The sequence below is a fragment of the Chrysochloris asiatica genome, unplaced genomic scaffold (assembly GCF_000296735.1).
Source record: "Chrysochloris asiatica unplaced genomic scaffold, ChrAsi1.0 scaffold00069, whole genome shotgun sequence".
NCBI classification, from domain to species: Eukaryota; Metazoa; Chordata; class Mammalia; order Afrosoricida; family Chrysochloridae; genus Chrysochloris; species Chrysochloris asiatica.
Window position 1 is genome coordinate 14,376,690 of NW_006408587.1, and position 20,572 is coordinate 14,397,261.

The 20,572-nt window shown below is 41.1% G+C and overlaps 2 protein-coding genes across 4 annotated transcripts in view; one reads left to right on the forward strand and one right to left on the reverse strand.

The window, feature by feature from the left end:
• The window catches only part of ZNF189 (zinc finger protein 189), a 14,642-nt gene extending 2,448 nt beyond the window's left edge, over positions 1-12,194 (reverse strand). The window contains exons 1-2 of one of the 3 annotated variants that reach the window (XM_006864712.1): positions 11,884-12,194; positions 11,003-11,087 (exon numbers count right to left, since the gene is read on the reverse strand). In XM_006864712.1, the coding sequence (XP_006864774.1) occupies positions 11,003-11,087; positions 11,884-11,916 (118 nt within the window). In that variant the 5' untranslated portion in view covers positions 11,917-12,194. Of the gene's footprint in view, positions 1-11,002; positions 11,130-11,883 lie in introns of all 3 variants that reach the window. The other 2 variants (XM_006864713.1, XM_006864711.1) reach the window with 2 other exon arrangements.
• Positions 12,195-12,482: 288 nt separating this feature from the next.
• MRPL50 (mitochondrial ribosomal protein L50) lies at positions 12,483-19,724 on the forward strand. The gene is made up of 2 exons (XM_006864714.1): positions 12,483-12,571; positions 19,337-19,724. Exons 1-2 carry the CDS (start codon positions 12,483-12,485, stop codon positions 19,722-19,724), a joined length of 477 nt encoding a protein of 158 aa, XP_006864776.1.
• Positions 19,725-20,572: the final 848 nt, after the last annotated feature.

Genomic DNA, 20,572 nt, shown 5'->3' on the forward strand with positions numbered 1-20,572 from the left:
CCTTATTGGAGAAGGCATATGAAAAGAGAGTTCAGGAGACCAAATATGAGACAGTAGGAGCAAGAAGAATTGGGAGGAAGAGCTGACAAATCAATAGTGAATTATACACAGTAAGATTTTGTTGATGTCCAGTCAGTTCCAACTCATAGCAACCCTGTGTAGGGTTTCTGAGGAGCAGCTGGCAGGTGACATTGTGGTTAGCTGTCCAGTGCTTATCCTATAGTGCCACACCAGGAATCCACAAAGTAAGATAGGAAAACATATGTTTAAAACATGGTGGGATGAATCAGTGTATTAAGGAAGTAAGGATAACTTGGAAAGAAAGCAATAGGTTTAGAAAAATGTGGGATGCTAAACCATTACTGAAGTCCTGGTGTAGTGCAGCTATAAGATAAGCACTGGATTGCTAGCCGCAAGGTCAGAAGTTCAAATCCATCAGCTGCTTCTAGGAAACCAAATACAAGGTCGCTATGAGTAGGAACTCACTTGAGGGTAGTTAACAACAACAACAACAACAAAGCATTATTGGAATGTAAGTAGACCAAATAAATAATACAGAAAAGAATACTGAAAAAGTTACCAACCAATTCCTCCCCTGGCACACTCTCCTAAGCTGCGTTTGATAATACAATGCAATGGCCACATTGCGTAGTCACAGTTATGGGGTTTAATAGGGAAATTAACAGGTTACAATTCAGTCAGAAATGTTCAGGTCACAGTTCTTCCAGTCAGGACAGCCTCTTCTCAGCCATGCCCACAGGCAGGCCTCTGTCTAGCCAATGCTATAAAGCTCTTGAAGGGCTGCTGATTAATGCCCATAGGCCACACCACTGCATCAGAAAGCCCCAGCCAGAGACACTTGGCTCGAACTCCATGGGTTAGCAAACCTAGTTCTCCCAAGTGTCTAGAGGCACCCCACTCTTCAGAGAAGCCATCTGGCTAAAGTCCCTCAGTGGGACTTGCTCAGTCTTGCGCTCTGGCTCTTGGTTCTGCTGCTGTTTTTCCTCTGCCACTTCTCTGGTGTCACAGTTTTCTGTCCATGGGTCAAGCAGGTTCAACATGCAGGGATCTCAGGGTCCAAAGGGCATGCTCCACTCCTGGTTTTCTTCTTGATGGCAGTGAGACTCCCATCCCCACTCCTGACTCCCAACTCCTGCTTCTGAGATGACTCATTTTATACAATTAAGAGTTCCAGGTGTTTACAATTACAGTTAACTCTCTTCACCACTAGTGACTGAATCATATAATCCTGTCAGTATCTTATCCCACCTTTTCTTAGCCATACTCATCAGGGAAAAAATGTTGTTTTGGTGGGAATTACAAAGACTAAGGTTAGAAAGAAACATTATTATAAAATTCACTACATAATAAATACATAGAAGGATGCTGACAAGGTTAATGGACAAAAATTCAGAGAAGCAACAATTTATTCACCACTATTTATTTACTGCACACCAAAAGCATTCCGGGCATTGTGTAATATGGCAGGATTCAGTTATAAGATATGAAGCCCCCTTTCAATGTGAATGGATAGTGAGCACCAATGGGGAAAGAATATGGCAAAAAATATTAAATAAAAACTAAGCACTGGACTGTGAGCCATGGTGTGAGCCCTCTAGTCACTCTGTGGGAGGAAGATGAGGCTTTCTGCTCCCTTGAAGATTTAAAGCCTTAGAAACCTGGTACAGAACTGACTCAATGACATTTAACAGTATCAAAAACAACAATGTAAAAAAATGTCTTAAAAAAATCAATAACTGAAGTGACATGGAGTCTATACCATAGATAAATGAAAATAAGTTTAAAGGAATACGGTCTGAGTCAACAGAAAGAAAACTGAGAGAAAGAGCAGGCAATAGTAAACAATGACTTCACCTACCACAAAGCATAGCTTTTTTTCCCCAGTAGAGCTGATTCTTACTTTAAAGATATTAAGACCCAAGGCTCACCATCTTGTACCAATTATGAGTCTGTAACATGTCTTAGAAATGAAAACCTTTCTTGTATTGAAGGAAAGACATATGATGGACTATGACGTAGCAGTGACAGGTGTCTACTTCTGAATTCTTTGATTTTCCATCTCTTGCTGTCTGTTGGATAACTCCACTAAGAAATTCAATCATTATCAAATTTATATTTGACTCTAAACAAATTCCTTTTTCAGATATTCTCTTCTCTCTCCATTTTCTAGTCTTCTAACAGTGGTGTTATCTTTGCATTTTCTTTTCACTTATGTCAAACGAGGCATTCTCATTTTATTTCAGAAAATGTCTTCTCATTCCCCTATGAAACTATTAGAAATTTAAATTTGTACTTCGTCTACGTACAGTGCTCTCTCTCAAACTCACTTTCATTGGACTACGTTTTCTCTTACACACAAAAATGAATGAGAGAAAGCCTTCCCCTTTCTGCTTCCTATCTATAAAATTATCTATAGTGGTACATTTAGATATTGCGCCTCCCTTGTTGTTGTTGTTAAGCGTCACTGAGTCAGTTCTAAGTCATAACGACCATGAATACAGTTTCCAAGGAGTGGCTGGTGGATTTGACCCACCAACCATGGGTTCAAACCAACACTGCAGTCAAGTGCTTATCCTACAATGCCACACCAAGACTCTTATCCAAGGTTAATTGATCTACCCTTTCCCTTGATCCCTCTGAATACTTATTCAATTCTCACCATTCTTTCATCTTTCTTCAATCTATACACTCCATTGACATCTTTCTACCAACATATAGATATACCCAACTTTATTTCTTGGGGAAAAAAAGCAAAACAACCAGGCTTGCAAAAGAATACTAACACTAAGCTCTCCATTCCCTATCCAAGTGTGTTTTCCAGGTCCTCTTCCCATTCAATCTATTTTACAACCTACTGTGAAATCTGATTTGGTTCCAGTATCTAGTGAAACCTCATCAAATCACTAATGAATTTGAAGTAACAAATACAATGGTCACTTCTCAGTCCTGTTTTACTCAACAGGATTTGATACTGTTGACCATTCCTCATTTTTTATACTATCCATCTTTGGTTTCCAAGCTATTACATTTTTTTCATTCCTTTCCTACTTTTCCTTCTATGTTCCTTCTATTTCTTGCCTTAAACAGTTGTTGAGTATTACTGCTATCCATATTTACTGTGCCTCAGAGGACTGACAATTTCCATAATCACTGTCATACGTCTCTTTCTTCCTAATCACTTTGTTTCCTAGGATAGGGGTGGGGAACATCAGGCTCATGGGCAGTATAAGGCCTAGGGTAAATCCACAATTCCAGCCATCACACTGTTGTTAAGTGCCGTAGAGTCGGTTCTGACTCATAGCAACCCTATAAAGGGTTTCCAAGGAGCAGCTGGTGAGCTTGAACCACCGACCTTGCAGTTCAAACAGATTTGCAGTTTGACGCATTAACCCACAGCACCACACCAGGACTCCTAGCCATCACATTGTTGTTGTTGTTAAGTACCATGGAGTCGGTTCCAACTCAGTGACCCTGTACAGGATTTCCAAGGTGAGTTAATTAAATGTTTGACCAAATATGGCAGGCTAATTTTTAAGCTGATAATCTTGTATGGCCTGTGAATGATGTCATAAATTTTGGCAGAAAAAAGGCTTCCCACTTCTGCTTTATGGGGACCTCCATCCATTACCATTAAGTTCCAAAACAAGATTATCATCCTAGATTTCTTCCTTTTTCTCACTGTAGTCAATCATGAAAATCATGAGTTTACACTGTGGCATCGCACCTCTCCTTTTTACCCTCACAATGATGTTAAGGACCCCTGGCAGCACAGTGGGTTACATATTGGGCTGTTGACCACAAGTGTGAATCCACCAGCAGTTCCACGGGAGAAAGACGCTTTCTGCTTCTGTAGGAAATCTTTAATACTCGTAGGACTGCTATGAGTTGGAGCCGACTCCATGACACCTAACAACAATTATGCTTATCACAGCAATCTAATAATCGTCGGCTCTGCTCTTTAGGCTGCCTCACATTACATCTCCATCACTGAGTCCAGAGAACTTCATAAAACAGTATTCAGGTCACCACCAGCTCCTTACTGCCTCTTAAAGCCAAATCAGTGGTCTTCACTATGATACACACGTTGTTGTTGCTACATGCTGTCAAGTCAGTTCCAACTTATACTGAACCTGTATAGGGGTTCTGAGGAGTGGCTGGTGAGTCTGAACCGCTCATCTTGTGATTCAAATGACCTTGCTTATTCTACAGCACCATACCAGGACTCCATGACACATAGGTTGTTAAGTGCCGTCGAGTCAGTTCTGACCCATAGAGACCCTGAGTAGAGTTTCTGAGGAGCAGTTAGTGAGCTTGAACCACCGACCTTGCAGTTCAAACCAACATTATAGCGCTCCATAATACATTCTGTAAGTCTCAAATCATCACCCCACCCCCAAACACATTTTTGATTGGCAAATTACTTGAGTTGTAATCTTTAATTCCATTTCTCTATAGATCCCATTCACTAAGTCCCTTAACATCGTTCACCTACCAAACTCCTGGTTTCTCTTCAAAGAGCTTTTACAAAGCCTCCATTGAGTCCACTGGACATAAAAGTGTTTTTGTTTTATCACTGACTCATGTCCATAACTCTATTCTAGCTATTATTATAATGTACTTTTTTTAGTGATTCAGCATAATTTTATTATTTTTTTTAATAAAAACATCCCTGTAGCTAATTATAACAACAAACCCAGCTTACATAGACTTTACTTTTAATTATTTGTTTAAGTGTTTGCCTCTTCCATTGGATTGTAAATTTCTTGTGAGAAGGAAATCTCTTCCTTGAAACCTGTTCTGTGGGTTTTAGTAAAAGGACTAAGACAAAATTATGTGTGGATGTCGTGGCTGTTTTCTCAGTTATCTATTTCTGCTTTAAGAGAAATATCACAAGTGGATGCCTTAAACAAACAGAAATTTATTCCCTCAAAGTTTAGGATGCTAGAAGTCCAAATTCAGAGCACTACCTCTGGAGAAAAGTCCTTGTCTCCTTTCAGCATCTGTGAGCCCAGCGTTCTTTGGTGATCTCCATGCGTTTGGCATCAATCTTCCCCTGGATCTGGGAGTTTCTCAATGCAGGGACCCCAGATCCAAAGGACATATTCCACTCCCAGCTCTTCTTTCTTGGTGGCAGCAGGGCCCCCTTCTCTGCTCATTTCTCTCTCCTTTTATCTCTTGTAAGATAAAAGGTGTTGCATGCCACACCCTTGGGAATCTCCTTTACATCAGGTGTACCCCACCCTTAATTCTCTTATAGATTTATCACATCAGAGCACACCATGGGGGATCATCACATAACACTGCCAAACCACTTAGACTCATGGCCCAGCCGAGCTGACACATATTTTTGGGGAACACAATTCAATCCATGACATTTGTTTACCTAAAAGAAGCAAATGAAAATATAATAGAAAACAGTACAGTAAGGTGGCTAAAAATAAGATTAATATATAAAATAAAAACTGGCTCTTACACAAGAATAACCAGTTAGCAAATACAAAAAGGAGTCCTGGTATAGCAGTAGTTAAGTTCTCAACTGCTTACCAAAAGTTGGCAGTTTGAACTCAGCAGGCTCTCTGAGGGAGAGAGATATTACAGTCTGTTTCCATAAAGATTACAGCCTTGGATACCTTGGGTGGCAGTCTTAGAGGGTTACTATGTGTCAAAATCAATTCTGTAACAACGAGTAAAATATACACACACTGCACTGTTCACAATAGTACCAAACCCAAAAACCCTATTTTTAATATAAATTATAAAATACTGTAAGAATCACAAATCTTCATAAACAAATCTATAAACCTAATTACAACCTAATCAAATCCTATGAACCAATCAGTCCCCACATCCCAAAAATCTAAATTTTAACTGGAGGAATATAGGAAGATAGTTTAGTGTATCATGAAAACAGCAATATTACAGAAAGACTTATTTTACCAAATATAAAAACAGAATATATTTTTAAAGTAAGTAAAATGAAATGATTCTGATATATAAAAATAGATTAAAGAGACAGACAGATGGAGAATACAAGTTAATCCAGGTTTCTACACCTTGTTGTTGTTAAGTGCTGCTGAATCATTTTCGACTCATAGTAACCCAGTATAGGGTTTCTGAGGAGCGGCTAGTGAGCTTGAACTGCTGACCTTGCAGTTGAAAGCTACCTAGCAGTCCAGCACATTAACCTACAGTGCTATGACAGGACTCCAGGTTTCTACACATAGCAGCCTTGAAATGACTATGCATTACATTGATGGTTGGTAACTGTAATCATCTTCTGGGGTATATGTCATGCTTAAATTACATGAGCCCATCAAGTGCTCTGAGCTTGGCTCAAAATGGGTCTCTTCCAGGGAGTTGGCACTGAAATTGAAATATCGATTTAGTATGAATATAACTAGAATTACAAGCTGTCAACTCAGAAGAAGCTGAAGAAACAAAATCATAGAAATAAACATAAGGAGAAAAAACTGGTCTGCCAAGGAAAAAGAGAGAGAGAGAGAAAGTAACTTTTGCCTTCTTGGGAAGAATGATCTAAATTCTGGTTTCAGCTCCTTCCAGATGCAGAGCTACAATCATGCTCATGCGTTCTAGAAGATATCCTTATTATAACTTTCCTTTTTGGCTTAAGTTAGCTTAATTGATCTCTGTAAGCTTTAACCAAAAAGTTTTAATAATATGGTAACTGAAAGGAGAGAGAAGGCAAGGCAATGGTAAGGTGGAAGTGGCTAAACTTTAAGACAGAGAGTAATTTGGCAACTCTTTCTGTCGAAGGTCACATGGTAAATATTTTTGGCTCCGGAGACTATATAGTCTCTATTGCTACTACTCAATTCTGCCACTATAGTGTGAAAGGAGTCACAGACAATATACAAAGAAATGGGCATGTCTGTGTTCCAATGAAACTTTAATTTGGCCTGTAGGTCACAGTTGTCAATTCCAATACCTAGGAGTACGAAAAGAACAGTTTCCTTAGTAAAAGAATGTAAAAAAAGGAAAATAACTTGCATTCCTAGCACAGTGCTTCAAAACCACTTATTGAATAAGTAATTGAACAAATGATTGATGAGAGAGATTATAATCAAAGAAAAGAAACAACATGTTTAATGTCTCGTAGGGACACCAATTTCCAGTTCTGTAAAAACCCAACATGGCTGAATTAGGGAAAAGAAGTCATTAAAATTATAGAAATCAAAGCACTAAAAAGTCATCAGCTGTCTCATTAATGCAGTGACTAAGTTTCCAAAAGAAAAAGCAGCATAGAAAAGTGTGAATCAGGACCCAAAAATTATAATGCTAAAAGAAAGTTGGGTTATGCAAAGGAAGGAGATGAAGTGGAGGAAAAGCACTACAATAGAACAGGAGAGTTAATAGTGACCTCTCATCAAAGAGATGGAATGAGCTTTACAGGAGAGAATGAAAGGATTGTGAGGAACTGTATATCAGTTAAAATAAAGAGAGCCTGAAAGTACAATACCTCCAATGGGCTTACTGCCACACCTTTGTTCCTATGGTACTCACATGTTGTAGTCTAGGAGTAGACAAGGTTAGGCACTTGGTATCAACCAGGATACCATATATGTAGGTACAGCTGGCAGTAACTCAGAGACATCATCATGGCATATAAAGAAAAAAAAAGAAAATCAGCAGGAAATGATAGATGAGGCAAGAAAGCTAGGCAAGAGCTATATTTAGGAGGACCAGTCCCTGGAGAGGGATATCATGCTTGGTAGAGGGCCAGTGAAAAAGAAGACGACCTCCAACGAGATGGATTGGCACAGTAGTAGCAGCAATGGGCTCAAACTAGCAGCAATGGTAAGGATGATGCAGGACTGGGCAGTGTTTTGTTCTGTTGTGTGTAGGGTCGCTATGAGTCAGAGCTGACTTGACAGCTTGTAATTAAAACCCACATAGCAGCACAATGGAAGAATAGCCTGGCAATGCTTCTGCAAAGATTACAGCCAAGAAAACCCCCTGGAACTCAGTTCTACTCTTTAACACATTAGGTCAGCACGACTTGGAATCAGGCTTTGTTTTTATGACAGGAATTTTTATTATTGAGGATTAACATTTTTATCTTTCATGCTATCAGGAATGTCAAACGTGTTAGCAGTTAACAAACAGAAAATGATTTTGGTAGCAGTAGACAGAATATATCAAAAGAAAGAAAACTGGTGACAGGGCCTAATGCAATAATCCAAGCAAGAAATACTGAGTTTTCATTTAAGCACACTCATTCAGTTACCATTAATGTAGAAGAGTATATAATGTATACTTGGCTCTGTGCTAAGTGATGAATATCAACCACTGTCCTTGGAGATTAGTCTCGTTAAGAAATAGCACATAAAGTATGATAAATTCAACAAAGGAAGTAAATACCAAGTAGCACAGAGAAAGGCATGTTTGACTCTGAAGTGAAAGCCCTTGAGAACTACATGGATTCTTTGAGACTTGTGAGGTACATGTTAATTTAATTTGATCTTTAAAAGGAGATAACTAGGAATTTGGAGCTCAACAAAGAAGATAATGGTGACAACAGTATTCGAAACTTATACTTGGTTGCATGCCAATCAAAGTACTAAATATTTTACATATTAACTCAGCTAAAGCTCACAATTACCTAAAAAGGCAGGTTATATTATTATCTTTATTAAAGAAAAGAAAAGAGAGGCTAAGCAATTCAGCCATGGTCACAGGGCTAGTAAGTGGATGTATGTATGTGCCAGGATTTGAACTTTACAGTTGGATATAAAGATTTGGGATTTTTCATCACACTGTGATAGTTGATGACCTTAGACAAGATTCCCCACAGAAGGTGTATACAGTGAGTCTGAGTGTGTAAGCCAATAGAAGAAAGCTATAGTGTTTCAAATATCCATGCAGGTGGACTAGCATAAGGTCAAAATAGAGTACAGCATTTGATAAGTCATTAAAGACCAATGTTAGAATAATTTATGGGAAGTAGAAGTAATAAAGCAAAGTAACTTATTAGAAATGGGAGATCACAGAGAACATGAATTAATTATTCTACTCTTACAAAAACCATGGCTGTGAAGAATGAGTAGCAAGTTACAGGTAGTAGCAAGAGACAGACATTAGCTCAAAGGAGCTTCCCACTTGCCTACCCTCTTTCTTTTTCCAATTGAAAGAGCCATGAACAAACCTATCATCATGCCAATCAGTGTTGCATGCTAATCAGTGTTCTAAATGCTTTACATATTAACTCCCACCAGGAGAGGGGGAGGAAAGACTGATACTGAAAGGAAAAAAAATGATGACTGATGGGTAAGTTTCTGTGAAATGAGAAGATGGAAGCTACTTTAAGTCTGCAGATGAAATGCAGAGAAATTGAGAATTCATGTTCAGTAGCCTCTATGTTCTCTACGAAACAAAAGTGAGGTCCATTACTGAGTGATGATCTCAAGGAAAACTCTCATGTTTGGATGCACCAAAGACACTTAAAGGAACAGGGGGATGGACAGATCAAAGACAAAAATAAACCCCCAAACTACTGAGCTGTAAAGACCCAGTGGAAACTAGAAGGAAAAAAGTCATGCATATATAAGGTACTTCAAGCCTTTTGGTTATTGGATTTCTCCTGTTATGTTCAGTAACTCAGGTAGGAGTTTTATAAAGAGTAAAGGAAGATTTTATAACTGACACAGGACTGAAATTTGCAGAGTGGGTAGAGCATACTATGTGGCAAGAGAGCATGCTGATCGGAGGTTTATTTATATGTGGGACCATGAGTTAGATGATGAGGTGCAGTCAGGAGAAGACTGACGGCCTGCAGGAGGAAAGAATGAGAAGTCAAAGGACAGGAAACACCATTAGGAATGAAGAGATCTAGTAGGAAATGAATTGTTGTTGTTGTTAAGTGCTGTCCAGTAGGTTCTGACTCTTAGCAACACTGTATAGGGTTTCCAAGGAGTGGCTGGTGAGTTTGAACTCCCGACCTTGTGGTTCAAACCGACTTTACAGTCCAGTGCATTAACCCACAGTGCCTCACGAGGACTCCAGAGAATGAGTTGGCTGTTGTTGTTAAGTGTTAATGAGGTAAGAAGAAAAGTTATAGTAAACTCCACAGAGTACAGAGTAAGCCTGTTCTGGTCATCCTTGTTTAGTTAGCAACAAATATTTATTGCCTAAATATTGGTCAAATGATAGATACTACAGTTTAAGATGTCTGTTTGTTATGGCAAAATTGAGGGTATCATCAGATGGGAGTGTGAGTTGATAAATAAAACTGGAAAGCAGGACCCTTGGAATCAATATAATCAAAATACATAAAACTCAAATACTGATTGTATCATCCATGTGCTGAAATCAGATTATGATGGTGTGGGTTAGCATAGGGAGATGGCTGTGAAACATGTGACAATGTCTATATGTAAGGGATCAAAGAAATTGACAAATGATGGTGAAAAGGAATTGAGTGAGTAAAGCAAGATTGCTGAGGCCTTCAAGGAGAAATCGTGTTTGAGAGGAGAAAATGAATGCTTTGGGAAGAGCACTGAAAAGCTCAGAGAACAATTTCTCCCTTCCAGCCTTGATCAAAGATGGGGAAGAAGGAAAGGTGTGGGAGAAGCAGCAGCCCCCACTTGAAAGGCTGCCAGAAGTGGTGTCCTTGACAAAGTGCCAGTTTTCAGTTAAGGCCAGGAGGGGTAAGGAACATTATGTGAAGAGGAACAGGGGCTCCAGAAGGCAGAGTGAAAGGGGTGGGAGGAAAAGCCGTGGGAGGATGAGCCAGGAGGAAAAGTACAGAGCAATACTGGAATGAGATTATGAAGACAGGAGGCCAGAAAGGCTTGTGTTCTGGTCACTTCAGGGAAGCTAAGGATGAGAGTTATGAAATAACTGGTTGTAATGGATCCAGATTTGGGAATAAAATAGTTTGGGTATTAGTACTGGTCCAACTGTTCTGAGTGTGTCATTTCTAGGAGCCTTTTAGATATTTTAATCAAAGAAACAAGTTTCTTACCCAGTGACACCAGGTTCCCATAATTCTCCATCATGACATCTTTATATAGGCTTCTCTGAGCTGGATCCAGATAATCCCACTCCTCCTGGGTAAAAAACACAGCCACATCCTCAAATGTCAGCAACCCCTGAAATAGTATGATTTCCGTAGTCAGTTCCTGTTGTCTCAAGGACAATTCGACCACTGAGAGGGGCAGAAGCAATCACTTGAAGGCCCAGAAGGCTAGGAGGAATGTAGTAACTGAAGAGTTCCAAGTGGCGCCCAATTCTGAGAACCGGCTGTAGCAGACAGGCACCTTAAGACAGGGTGACTGGGCTGCACCCCTCGTTAGCGAAGGGCCTAAGAATGAAGTTTTTCGGGTTTAATAGGCGCTGTGGGTTAATGCGCCAGACTAAGTAAAAGTTACAACTGCAAGGTCGGTGGTTCAAGCTCACCAGGGTCGTTATGGATCGGAACCGACTGGACGTCACTTAACAACAATACTGAAATGCAAGGCCTCTCCCAGCTTCCTTACTGCTCCATCCCAGTTCTCTATTGCACCAGCGAGTGATGCTGTTCAATCCAAGTCCACCAGGTTCTCTAGGTATCTACCTAGGGTCCAGGCATGGTGTCTGCCACAGAAGGCACGGATGAGGACCTCACCTGGAGGAACTCACAGGTGAGAGCTAGCAAGGGGCATTACGAATTCTCCCCAGCTAATTTATCCAGTCGCTCTAGAAAATAAAAAGGGTCAGTGGACAGTTTGGTCGTGACCGCGCCCCAGAGTATTAGGGGGATCTCCCCGCAGGTACTGGCCCTAAAGAACGCCTTAGGGCGGCCCCATGGCACGGCCTAATTCAGGTAACAGCGAGAGAACCGGGCTACCCGGAGGAGCGACTTACCTTTGGCTCGGGCGGGGGGCTCGGGGTGGCCATCTCCCGGCCAGAGAAACGGGACAGGAGCTGCGGTGGCTGCACGGAAAGGAGCCTCTGGTGAGGCCTACCTGACCACTGACGATTAGGCCCGACGAAGACGAGGCCTCCAGGCTGAGTCCGGCCAGGTCTTGACTAGGTCTGTGGGCGGTCACGACCCCTGCAGCACATCAGACGCGCTCCCTGACCATCTCCAGTCCCCAATCTGCTCCTCTGTCAGGTTGCGCAGCCCTCGGGCCTCTAAAGCCTCCTCCCCGCTGCTAGTTCCTCCTCCTCTCAGCCTAGAAGCGTTCTGACCGCCCGCCCCCGGACTAGAAGGCGTCACCCGGAATCTTCACAGGACGCCCCTCACTACAACTCCCGTCATGCTTCGAGAGACCGCCGCGGTCCAGCCTCTATCGGCAACGACTACCGGACTACATTTCCCGGCGTGCACAGGACGAGGGCGAGGACTGTGAGGCTTAACGGGAAAAAAATGACGTCTGTCATTAAGCTTACACACCATTGGCTGGTCTTGGAGTGTCGGTGCCGACGGAGGGCTCAACTCCGGCTTGTAACTCGTCCTAGAAATGGCTGCTGTGTCTGTGTTCGGCATTACTAGAAGAGGCCTCACGTGCAGAGTCTCAAGGGGACCACGCCAATTCTGGTCTCGATCCAGGTAAAGCGGAAGCTTAGATGGTGGGTTACTTTCATGGAAAAGAAGTTGATGAGCAGAAGGGACAGATTCTAAAAGGGGCGTCATGTTACTAGGGGCCTGATAGCCTGAAGGAATCCTGGTGAGGCGCTGGATGATTAACACTGTGCTGCTAACCGCCACGTCGGCGGTTCAAACCCAGCTGCTCCTCGGAAACCCTATACAGGGTCGATGTGAGTCGAACCGACTCAACGGCATTTAACAACAACAAATGGCGTGAAAGTATATAGCAAGCATGAAGGGCCAAGTTCAAAAGGGGTGTCATGCAAAAAATAATTGAGTTCAGAAGTTTCAGAGCTGCGCTCCGCGAGGGTGGGGACCAGCCACTTCCCCTCTGGGCTTCAGTTTTCCCGTAACGTAAATACTGCCTCCTTCTCCTTCACTCAGTCATTTCTTTAAGCATACACCACTGACTCCATGGAGCCGTTGTGTGGCGCTGTTGGATAAGCAGTGGACTGCTAACCGTAAAGTTAGCGGTTCAAACCCACCAGCCCCTCCTTGGAAACCCTATACTAGGTTGAGTCGGAATCGACCCGACGGCTCTTACCACCCCTGACAGCACACTAGCGATGTGTAGAACACGAATGATCATAAACTTGAAAATTCTCCTCAGTAAACCGTGTATTTCAGGATATATTTCTTTACAAGCAAGATTCAGAAATGAAGTGCAGTCTTTTCATTTTGTTCATTCATTTGCAAAACAATTACTGAGCATCTCTGGAGGCTATCACGACAGAAACGAAATTCCATCTCAAAGCTTAAGTAAGTACTCTGACATCTGATGAAGCTGAGCCCCAGAGAAGGAGATATGTTTCCTCAAAGTCACCAAGTAAATTAATTTCCGAGCTGGGTCTATAACCCAGGTGACCTCACTCCGCGTTTGCTTTTCCCACTGCACCCTGTGTGCAATCCTTTGCAGGTAGTGTCTAGCTGACCCAGACAGTATTTGAGGCATACCCCTCATGGTTGTTCTGAAATTTCAACAAAAACTTCATTGGCTACTATTTATTGTTAACCCTTCAACAACAACCACTTAGATCAAGATTATTTAATTCAACAAATATTTAAAGTATCTTTTATATGCGGAGGAACCCTAGTGGTGCTTCAGTGTAAGAACTGGCCTGTTAACCACAGGCTGCTCAAACCCACCTGCTGCCCTGTGGGCGGAAGATGAAGCTTTCTGCTCTCTGAAGACTTACAGTCTCAGAAACCTCATGTTGTTGTTGTTAAGTGCCATCAAGTCGGTTCTGCCTCATAGCTATCCTGGATAGGGTTTCCAAGTTGCTGGTGAGCTTGAACTGCCAAACTTGCAGTTCAAACTAACCTTGCAGTCCAGCTCATTAACCCACAGCGCCACACCAGGACTCCCTATACAAGGTTGCTATGAGTTAGATTTGATTCCTAACAGTGGGCTTGATGACTTTATTATATGCCAGGTTATATTTTAATTGTTACGGATACAATACAGTAGTGACTAAGATAAAGTTCATAGTTTTTGTCTTAACTGAGTACATTGTTGTGGAGGAAAAAATGAAGTATATAAATAAATGTGAACTAGAATTTCAGGAAGTGGAAAGTTCAGATGAGTAGAGCAGAACACGAGATTAGTGAGTGTGCTGAGATGGGACAAGACTGGTTCGGAGAAAAGAGGCTCAGGTGTCGAGACTGTGTCTTAGTTCTCTAGTGCTGCTATCAAGGAAATACCACAAGTGGATGGCTTTAACAGCCAGAAATCTAGTCTCCCAATATAGGAAGATAGAAGTCCAAATTCAGAGTGCCGGCTCTAGGGGAAAGCTTTTCCTTTGTTGGCTCTGGGAAAAGGTCCTTGTCTCCTTTCAGCATTTGTAGGCTCAGTGCTCCTTGAAGACCTCCCTATATCTTGGCATCAGTCTTCTCCTGATCTAGGAACTTCACATGTGGGGACTCTTCCTGGCTCTTCTGTTCACTTCTCTCGCCTTTTGTATCTCATAAGAGATAGGCTTAAACTACATCCTAATCCTGTGGATTGAATCTGACTTCAATTGTTGTTGTTAGGTGCCATCGGGTTGGTACCTACTAATAGCGACCCTATGCACAACAGACAAAACACTGCCTGATCCTGGGCCAACTTCACAATTGTTACCACACTTGAGCCCATTGATGCTGCCACTTTGCCAATGCATCTTGCTAGGGGTCTTCCTCTTCTTCTCTGACCCTCTACCTTACCAAACATGATTTCCTTCTCATGTCCAAAATATGAGAGATGAAGTTTGGCCATCCTGGCCTCCAAGGAGCATTCTGGCTGTACTTCTTCCAACACAGATCTGTTGGTTCTTTTGGCAACCCATGACATTTCCAATATTCACTTCCAACACCATAACTCAAAAGCATCAATTCTTCTACGATCTTCCTTATTCACTGTCCAGCTTTTGCATGCATATGAGGTTATTGAAAATATCATGGCTTGGGTCAGGTGCACATTTGTCCTCAAGCTGATATCTTTGCACTTCAGTACTTTAAAAAGCCCTTGTGCAGCAGATTAGCCTAATGCAATATGTCGTCTGATTTCTTGACTGCTACTTCTATGAGTGTTGATAGTTGATCCAAGAAGAATGAAGTCCTTGACAACTTCAGTCTTTTCTTTTTTGATAAGAATGTTGTTTATTGGTCCAATAGTGAAGATTTTTTTTTCTTTCTTTATATTGAGATGTAATCCATACCGAAGGCTGTGCTCTTTGATCTTCACCGGTAAATATTTTAAGTCCTCTTCACTTTCAGCAAACAAGATTGTATCATCTGCATATCACAGGTTGTTAATGAGTCTTCCTCCAATCCTGATGCTATGTTTTTTATCATATAACCTAGCTTCTCAGATTATTTGCTCAGCATACAGGTTGAATAAGTATGGTGAAAGAATATAGCCTTGTCGCACACCTTTCTTATATTTAAACCATTCAATGTTCCCTTGTTCTAGTTGGACAACTGCCTCTTGGTCCATGTACAGATTTCTCATTAGCACAATGAAGTGTTCCGGAATACTCATACTTTGCAATGTTATCCATAGCTTGTCATGATCCACACAATCGAAAGCCTTTGCATTGTCAGCAAAGCACAGGTAAACATCTTTCTGGTATTCTCTGCTTTCAGCCAAGATCCATCGGACATCAGCAATGATGTCCCTCGTTCCATGGCCTCTTCTGAATCCGGCTTGAACCTCAGGAATTTCTCTGTCAATGTATGCTTGCAGCTGCTTCTGTATTACATTTAGTAAAACTTTACTCGCATGGGATATCAAAGATATTGTCCGATGATTTCCGTATGCCATTGGGTCACCTGTCTTTGGAATGGGCACAGATATGGATCTCTTCCAATCAGTTGGCCAGGTAGGTGTCTTCCAAATTTCTTGGCATAGATGAGTAAGTGCCTCCTGTGCTGTGTCACTTTCTTGAAAGATTTCAGTTTTTATTCCATCAATTCCTGGTGTCTTGTTCTTTGCTAATTCCTTCAGTGCACGTTGGACTTCCTCCCTCAGGATCATTGGCTCTTGATCATATGCTACCTCTTGAAATGGTTGAACATCAACCATTTCCTTTTGGTACAGTGACTGTGTATTCCTTTCATCTTCTTTTGATGCTTTCTGCATCATTCAATAATTTGCCCAGAGAATCCTTCAGTAACAAAAGTCAAGGCTTGAATTTTTTTCTTCAGTTTCCCCAGCTTGAGAAATGCTGAGCGTGCTCTTTCTTTTTAGTTTTCTGACTCCAGATCTTTGTACAAGAGCCAAACAGAAAATTTCAAAGGTCAGCTCGAGAAGATAAAGTCAAATGTTAAAACAAAATGTGCAAAGATCTAGAGTCAGAAAACCCAAAAAAGAAAAATCTTGACTTCAATAACATCATAGAAGTAAGGATTTACAGCACATAGGATAATCATATCAGATAAAAGCTGGTCACGTTAGATCACATCGTGAGGGTGAGTGCATCATATCAGACCTTATAATGGAGGCATCTTTACTGCCTCACTGACACAAAACTTTAACTCTCACAGACTACAAATATAATATATGCATTTGAGAAGCCTGTGTAAAGGAGTGGAACATGGACTCTAGGGAGGTTTTTTTGTTTTTTTTCCCTTTAAAGATGGGAGAGGTTATAGGACTATGTGCCAATGGGAATATTCTAGCAAAGGAAGAAAATGGTAAAGAATTGATTCAGACAGAGGAATTAATTGCTGGAAGGAAGTCCTTAAGTAGGCAAAGAGGAATATAATTTGAAATCACATTCTTGGCCAAGTGCAGAAATTTATTCCAGTTTTTGTAGGGATGGTCAAATCCAATCAGATACCAACTTTATGGACAAAAGTGTGGTGCAGTAGGAACACAAGGTCAGTGGTGTAAACTCACCAGCTGCTCCTTGGAAACCCTATACAGCTTCGCCATGAATCCGAACCAATTCCTGCTCCTTGGAAACCCTATACAGGGTCGCCATGAATCGGAACCGGCTCAACAACACTTAACATCAAGGAGTTCAAGCAGATTCCATCATGGCTCATATACTCGAAACTATTACTAACATTTATTAAATGTGTTTTCAGAGGATACTAAACGAGTCCTGGTGTGGCACTTAACTGCATCGTCATTTTCATCCGCAAGGTCAGCGGTTCAAGCTCACCAACTGCTCCTCAGAAATCCTATACAGGGTCGCAATGAGTTGGAACTGACCGGATGGCACTTAACAACCACAACAAAGTTAAATAAATAGGTCTTTGCATCTAGGCGTTTATAATCTGGTACAGTGGTTCTCTCCTGGGGACAGTTTTGCCTCCCTTCCCACCCCTTAGGTGACGTTTGGCAATTCCTAGAGGTATTGTGGATTTTAATGACTAGGAGATATGGGGCTGCTTCTGGCATCTACTGGATCAAGGCTAAGGATGCAGTTAAATGTCCTGTAATCCACAAGACAGTCTCTCACAAATAATTATTTAGTTTAAAATATCAGCAGTGCTGGAGTTGAGAAACCCTGATCTAGTATGAGAAGTGCAATGTAAATAAAATAAAAACTCAGGTAGGATGTGATATATTCTAGGGATAATGTAAAAATGCTATGGGAGATCAGAGGAGCTCACACTTGTATTTGATTGGGTAGATAGGGAAACTTACCTAAAACTACTCAATAGTTTTGTCCTAAAACTTGAAGGATAACTGAGATTTCAGCCAACACATGGTGCTAGGAAAGTGGAAGCATGTTTGAGAAACAGTGTGATTTGGGGAGAGTTTAGAGGGCATGTATTAGATTGGTGGGGAAGACTTTTTTTTTTTTAAGATTTTATTGTAAATTGAGTGATATTTTACATGGGAGAACATCAGTTTTGCACTCAACCTATTGTATTTTGTTCCATTGCAATGATTACATTCCCCTCCATGCACCATCAGTTAATTGTATTTGCTTCTATTCCCTCTGTTTTGTTTTGTTTTTTTGATGTACGTAAAAATATGTAGGACTATATAATCATTTAAACAACCAAAGGGTACATTCTGCAAACCACCCTCCTGTCTGCCAGCACACAGCCTTTCTCTTTCCATGAGTCTAGAGTCCTCAGCTGCTCAGTCTCTTTATGCCATCATCTCTGCCTCCATATCTGGTGTCACTGCTTCTCTGGATAGGGTTCCATATCCCGCTTATGCTCTTCTCTCGATGGTCCAAGGGTCTTCTGTTCCTGGAATGTAAGATTAACTACTCCCCTCTTTTTGTTACACAACTTCTACCTTTACAGTTGGGACAATCGCTGTTAATCATGGTAACAATTACTCACTATTGAATCAAATGAATCCTATCCCCATCTCCTTTCACCAGACCCATCTGGACAAGATGAAAACTATTCAGTGGGGATTCTACCTTCCCCTGGACACTCTGAAACTAAACTCCCTCTTAAGTCTAAACTCCCTCTTGTAAACCAGCCACTTCATGCGCCTATACATACCACTTGCACACAGAGGGGATAGGTTTGATCCTTGATGTGATGACTCCTTCCCTCTCAGTTGGTATTTTGAGCTTCTACATAAAAAAATATAGGTCAAGTTCATCAAATTGTGGCACTTTATACTTGCTTCCTTTATCAAATTTCTTTATCTTCTAGTTGAGTTTTCAAGCCATTGAAGCTAGGTCATATCGGTACTATCTGCAAGTTTGGGCATTCTTGTACATTTCCCCTCACTTCACATCAGCTGGACACTTCACTCTCAGCTCTAGCCCTCCATGGCTAGGTCAGTGTCCATATTGCTTCATCCATTCTTAAAACTTCTTGTTGTTGTCAGGTGCCATCAAGTCGGAACCGACTCATAGTGACCCCATGCACAGCAGAACGAAACAATGTCCGATCCTGGGCCAGCCTCACTACTGCTGCCACACTTGACGCCATCAATGATGCCACCTGGCCGATCCATCTTATTGGGGTTCTTCCTCTTTTTCTCTGACCCTCCATCTTTCCCAGCATGACATCCTTCTCCAGCGACTGTTCCCTCCTGACATAAGACTTCTTAAAGCACATAACGTTTATATTTTTTCAACTCAAACTGTAAGCATTTTGAGGGCATGGCCTCTGATTTATTTCCTGTTCTCCACAGTGCCAAGAAGAATAGGGTGTGCAGATTACTTGTTGATTTTGATTGGTGGGCAAGATTGGGTCTGGTGTTTGTTAGCTTTACAAATGCAGTGAACCAAGGATTACCATATTTGTTTTTGATAATTTCAGAACAGAGAAAGAGCCAGTGGTGGCTGAGATAATAGAAGAGGTTAAGAAAGACCCGATCTTGGTGTGTCCACCCTTAAGAAGCCGAAGATACATACCACCTGATGATCTCCAGAACCGTCTGGAATCTTACATCAAAGAAGTTTTTGGCCCATCTGTTGCTAGAAATTGGCAGGACACCACCCTGGAAGATGGTCATCTGAAGTTTAGTCTCTTGGCACGCCTTGCTGATGACTTGGGCCATGCAGTACCTAACTCAAGGCTACATCAAATGTGCAAAGTCAGAGATGTTCTTGATTTCTACAATGTCCCCGTTCAGGATAGATCTAAATTTGATGAGCTTACTGCTAGTAATCTGCCTCCCAATTTGAAAATCACATGGGGTTACTGAGCAATTTAGAGGGGGAACACATTGAAATCTCTTCCTCTGGAGATGGAATCATTAAACCATTTAATATTTTAATTTGTGAAATGCTACCAGAGTACTCTCTAAACCAACTTATTCTATGGAAGACTGCCTCATCTCTTTCTTTTTACCATCGTGAAATGACATACAACAAGAATTTTTTTAAAAAAGAAATTTTTTAAATATAAGCAGATCAAATTTTCTTTCTCCAGAGGACCCTACAATTACCGTATGTGTAAGACTGCTACGAATCCAGACGTGGCCTTGACCTCTTAGAGGCATGGGATAGTTGTGGCAAGAAAATGTTTTAATCTTGTTAGGACTAAAAAATAGATTAGCTATTTATAAACAAAAACATAAAAGTCTATGTTGCTTATAGAAAGTTGTTTCTTTACTGTTTGCTTTACTGTATGAGTAGAAATAGTAGGAAGTGATACTGTACTTTCTATATTTATCTCTTTTGGAATTAAAGAGATTTCTTGGAGTGTGTTGTGTGTTTTACATTTTTATGAAGGTGAAATTTACAGGACATCTCTGTGGAAGATTTCCTCTGATGTTTAGTCTCTTGGTGCATCAGCCTAACTGGAAGCTTTGTCAGGTACACAGAACCAGAAGTGTTCCTGATTGCTTCAGTGTCCCTGTTCAGGATAGATCTATATCTGATGAACTTATTGATATTAATCTGCTTCCCAATTTGAAAATCACTTGGGTTTACTGAGCAATTCTGAGGAGGAACACATTGAAATCTGTCCCCCACCTCCCTTAGCAAAATTATTCTTAAAATATGTATTATAACTTTGAAAGAATTAGAATGTGCCAGCTACTAAGTACTG

Bases quoted from the DNA above. Each gene is read 5' to 3' on its own strand.
- MRPL50 (XM_006864714.1), top strand. From the start codon at position 12,483: ATGGCTGCTGTGTCTGTGTTCGGCATTACTAGAAGAGGCCTCACGTGC. The intron at 12,572-19,336 runs GTAAAGCGGAAG...TGATAATTTCAG, and splicing joins CAATTCTGGTCTCGATCCAG to AACAGAGAAAGAGCCAGTGG.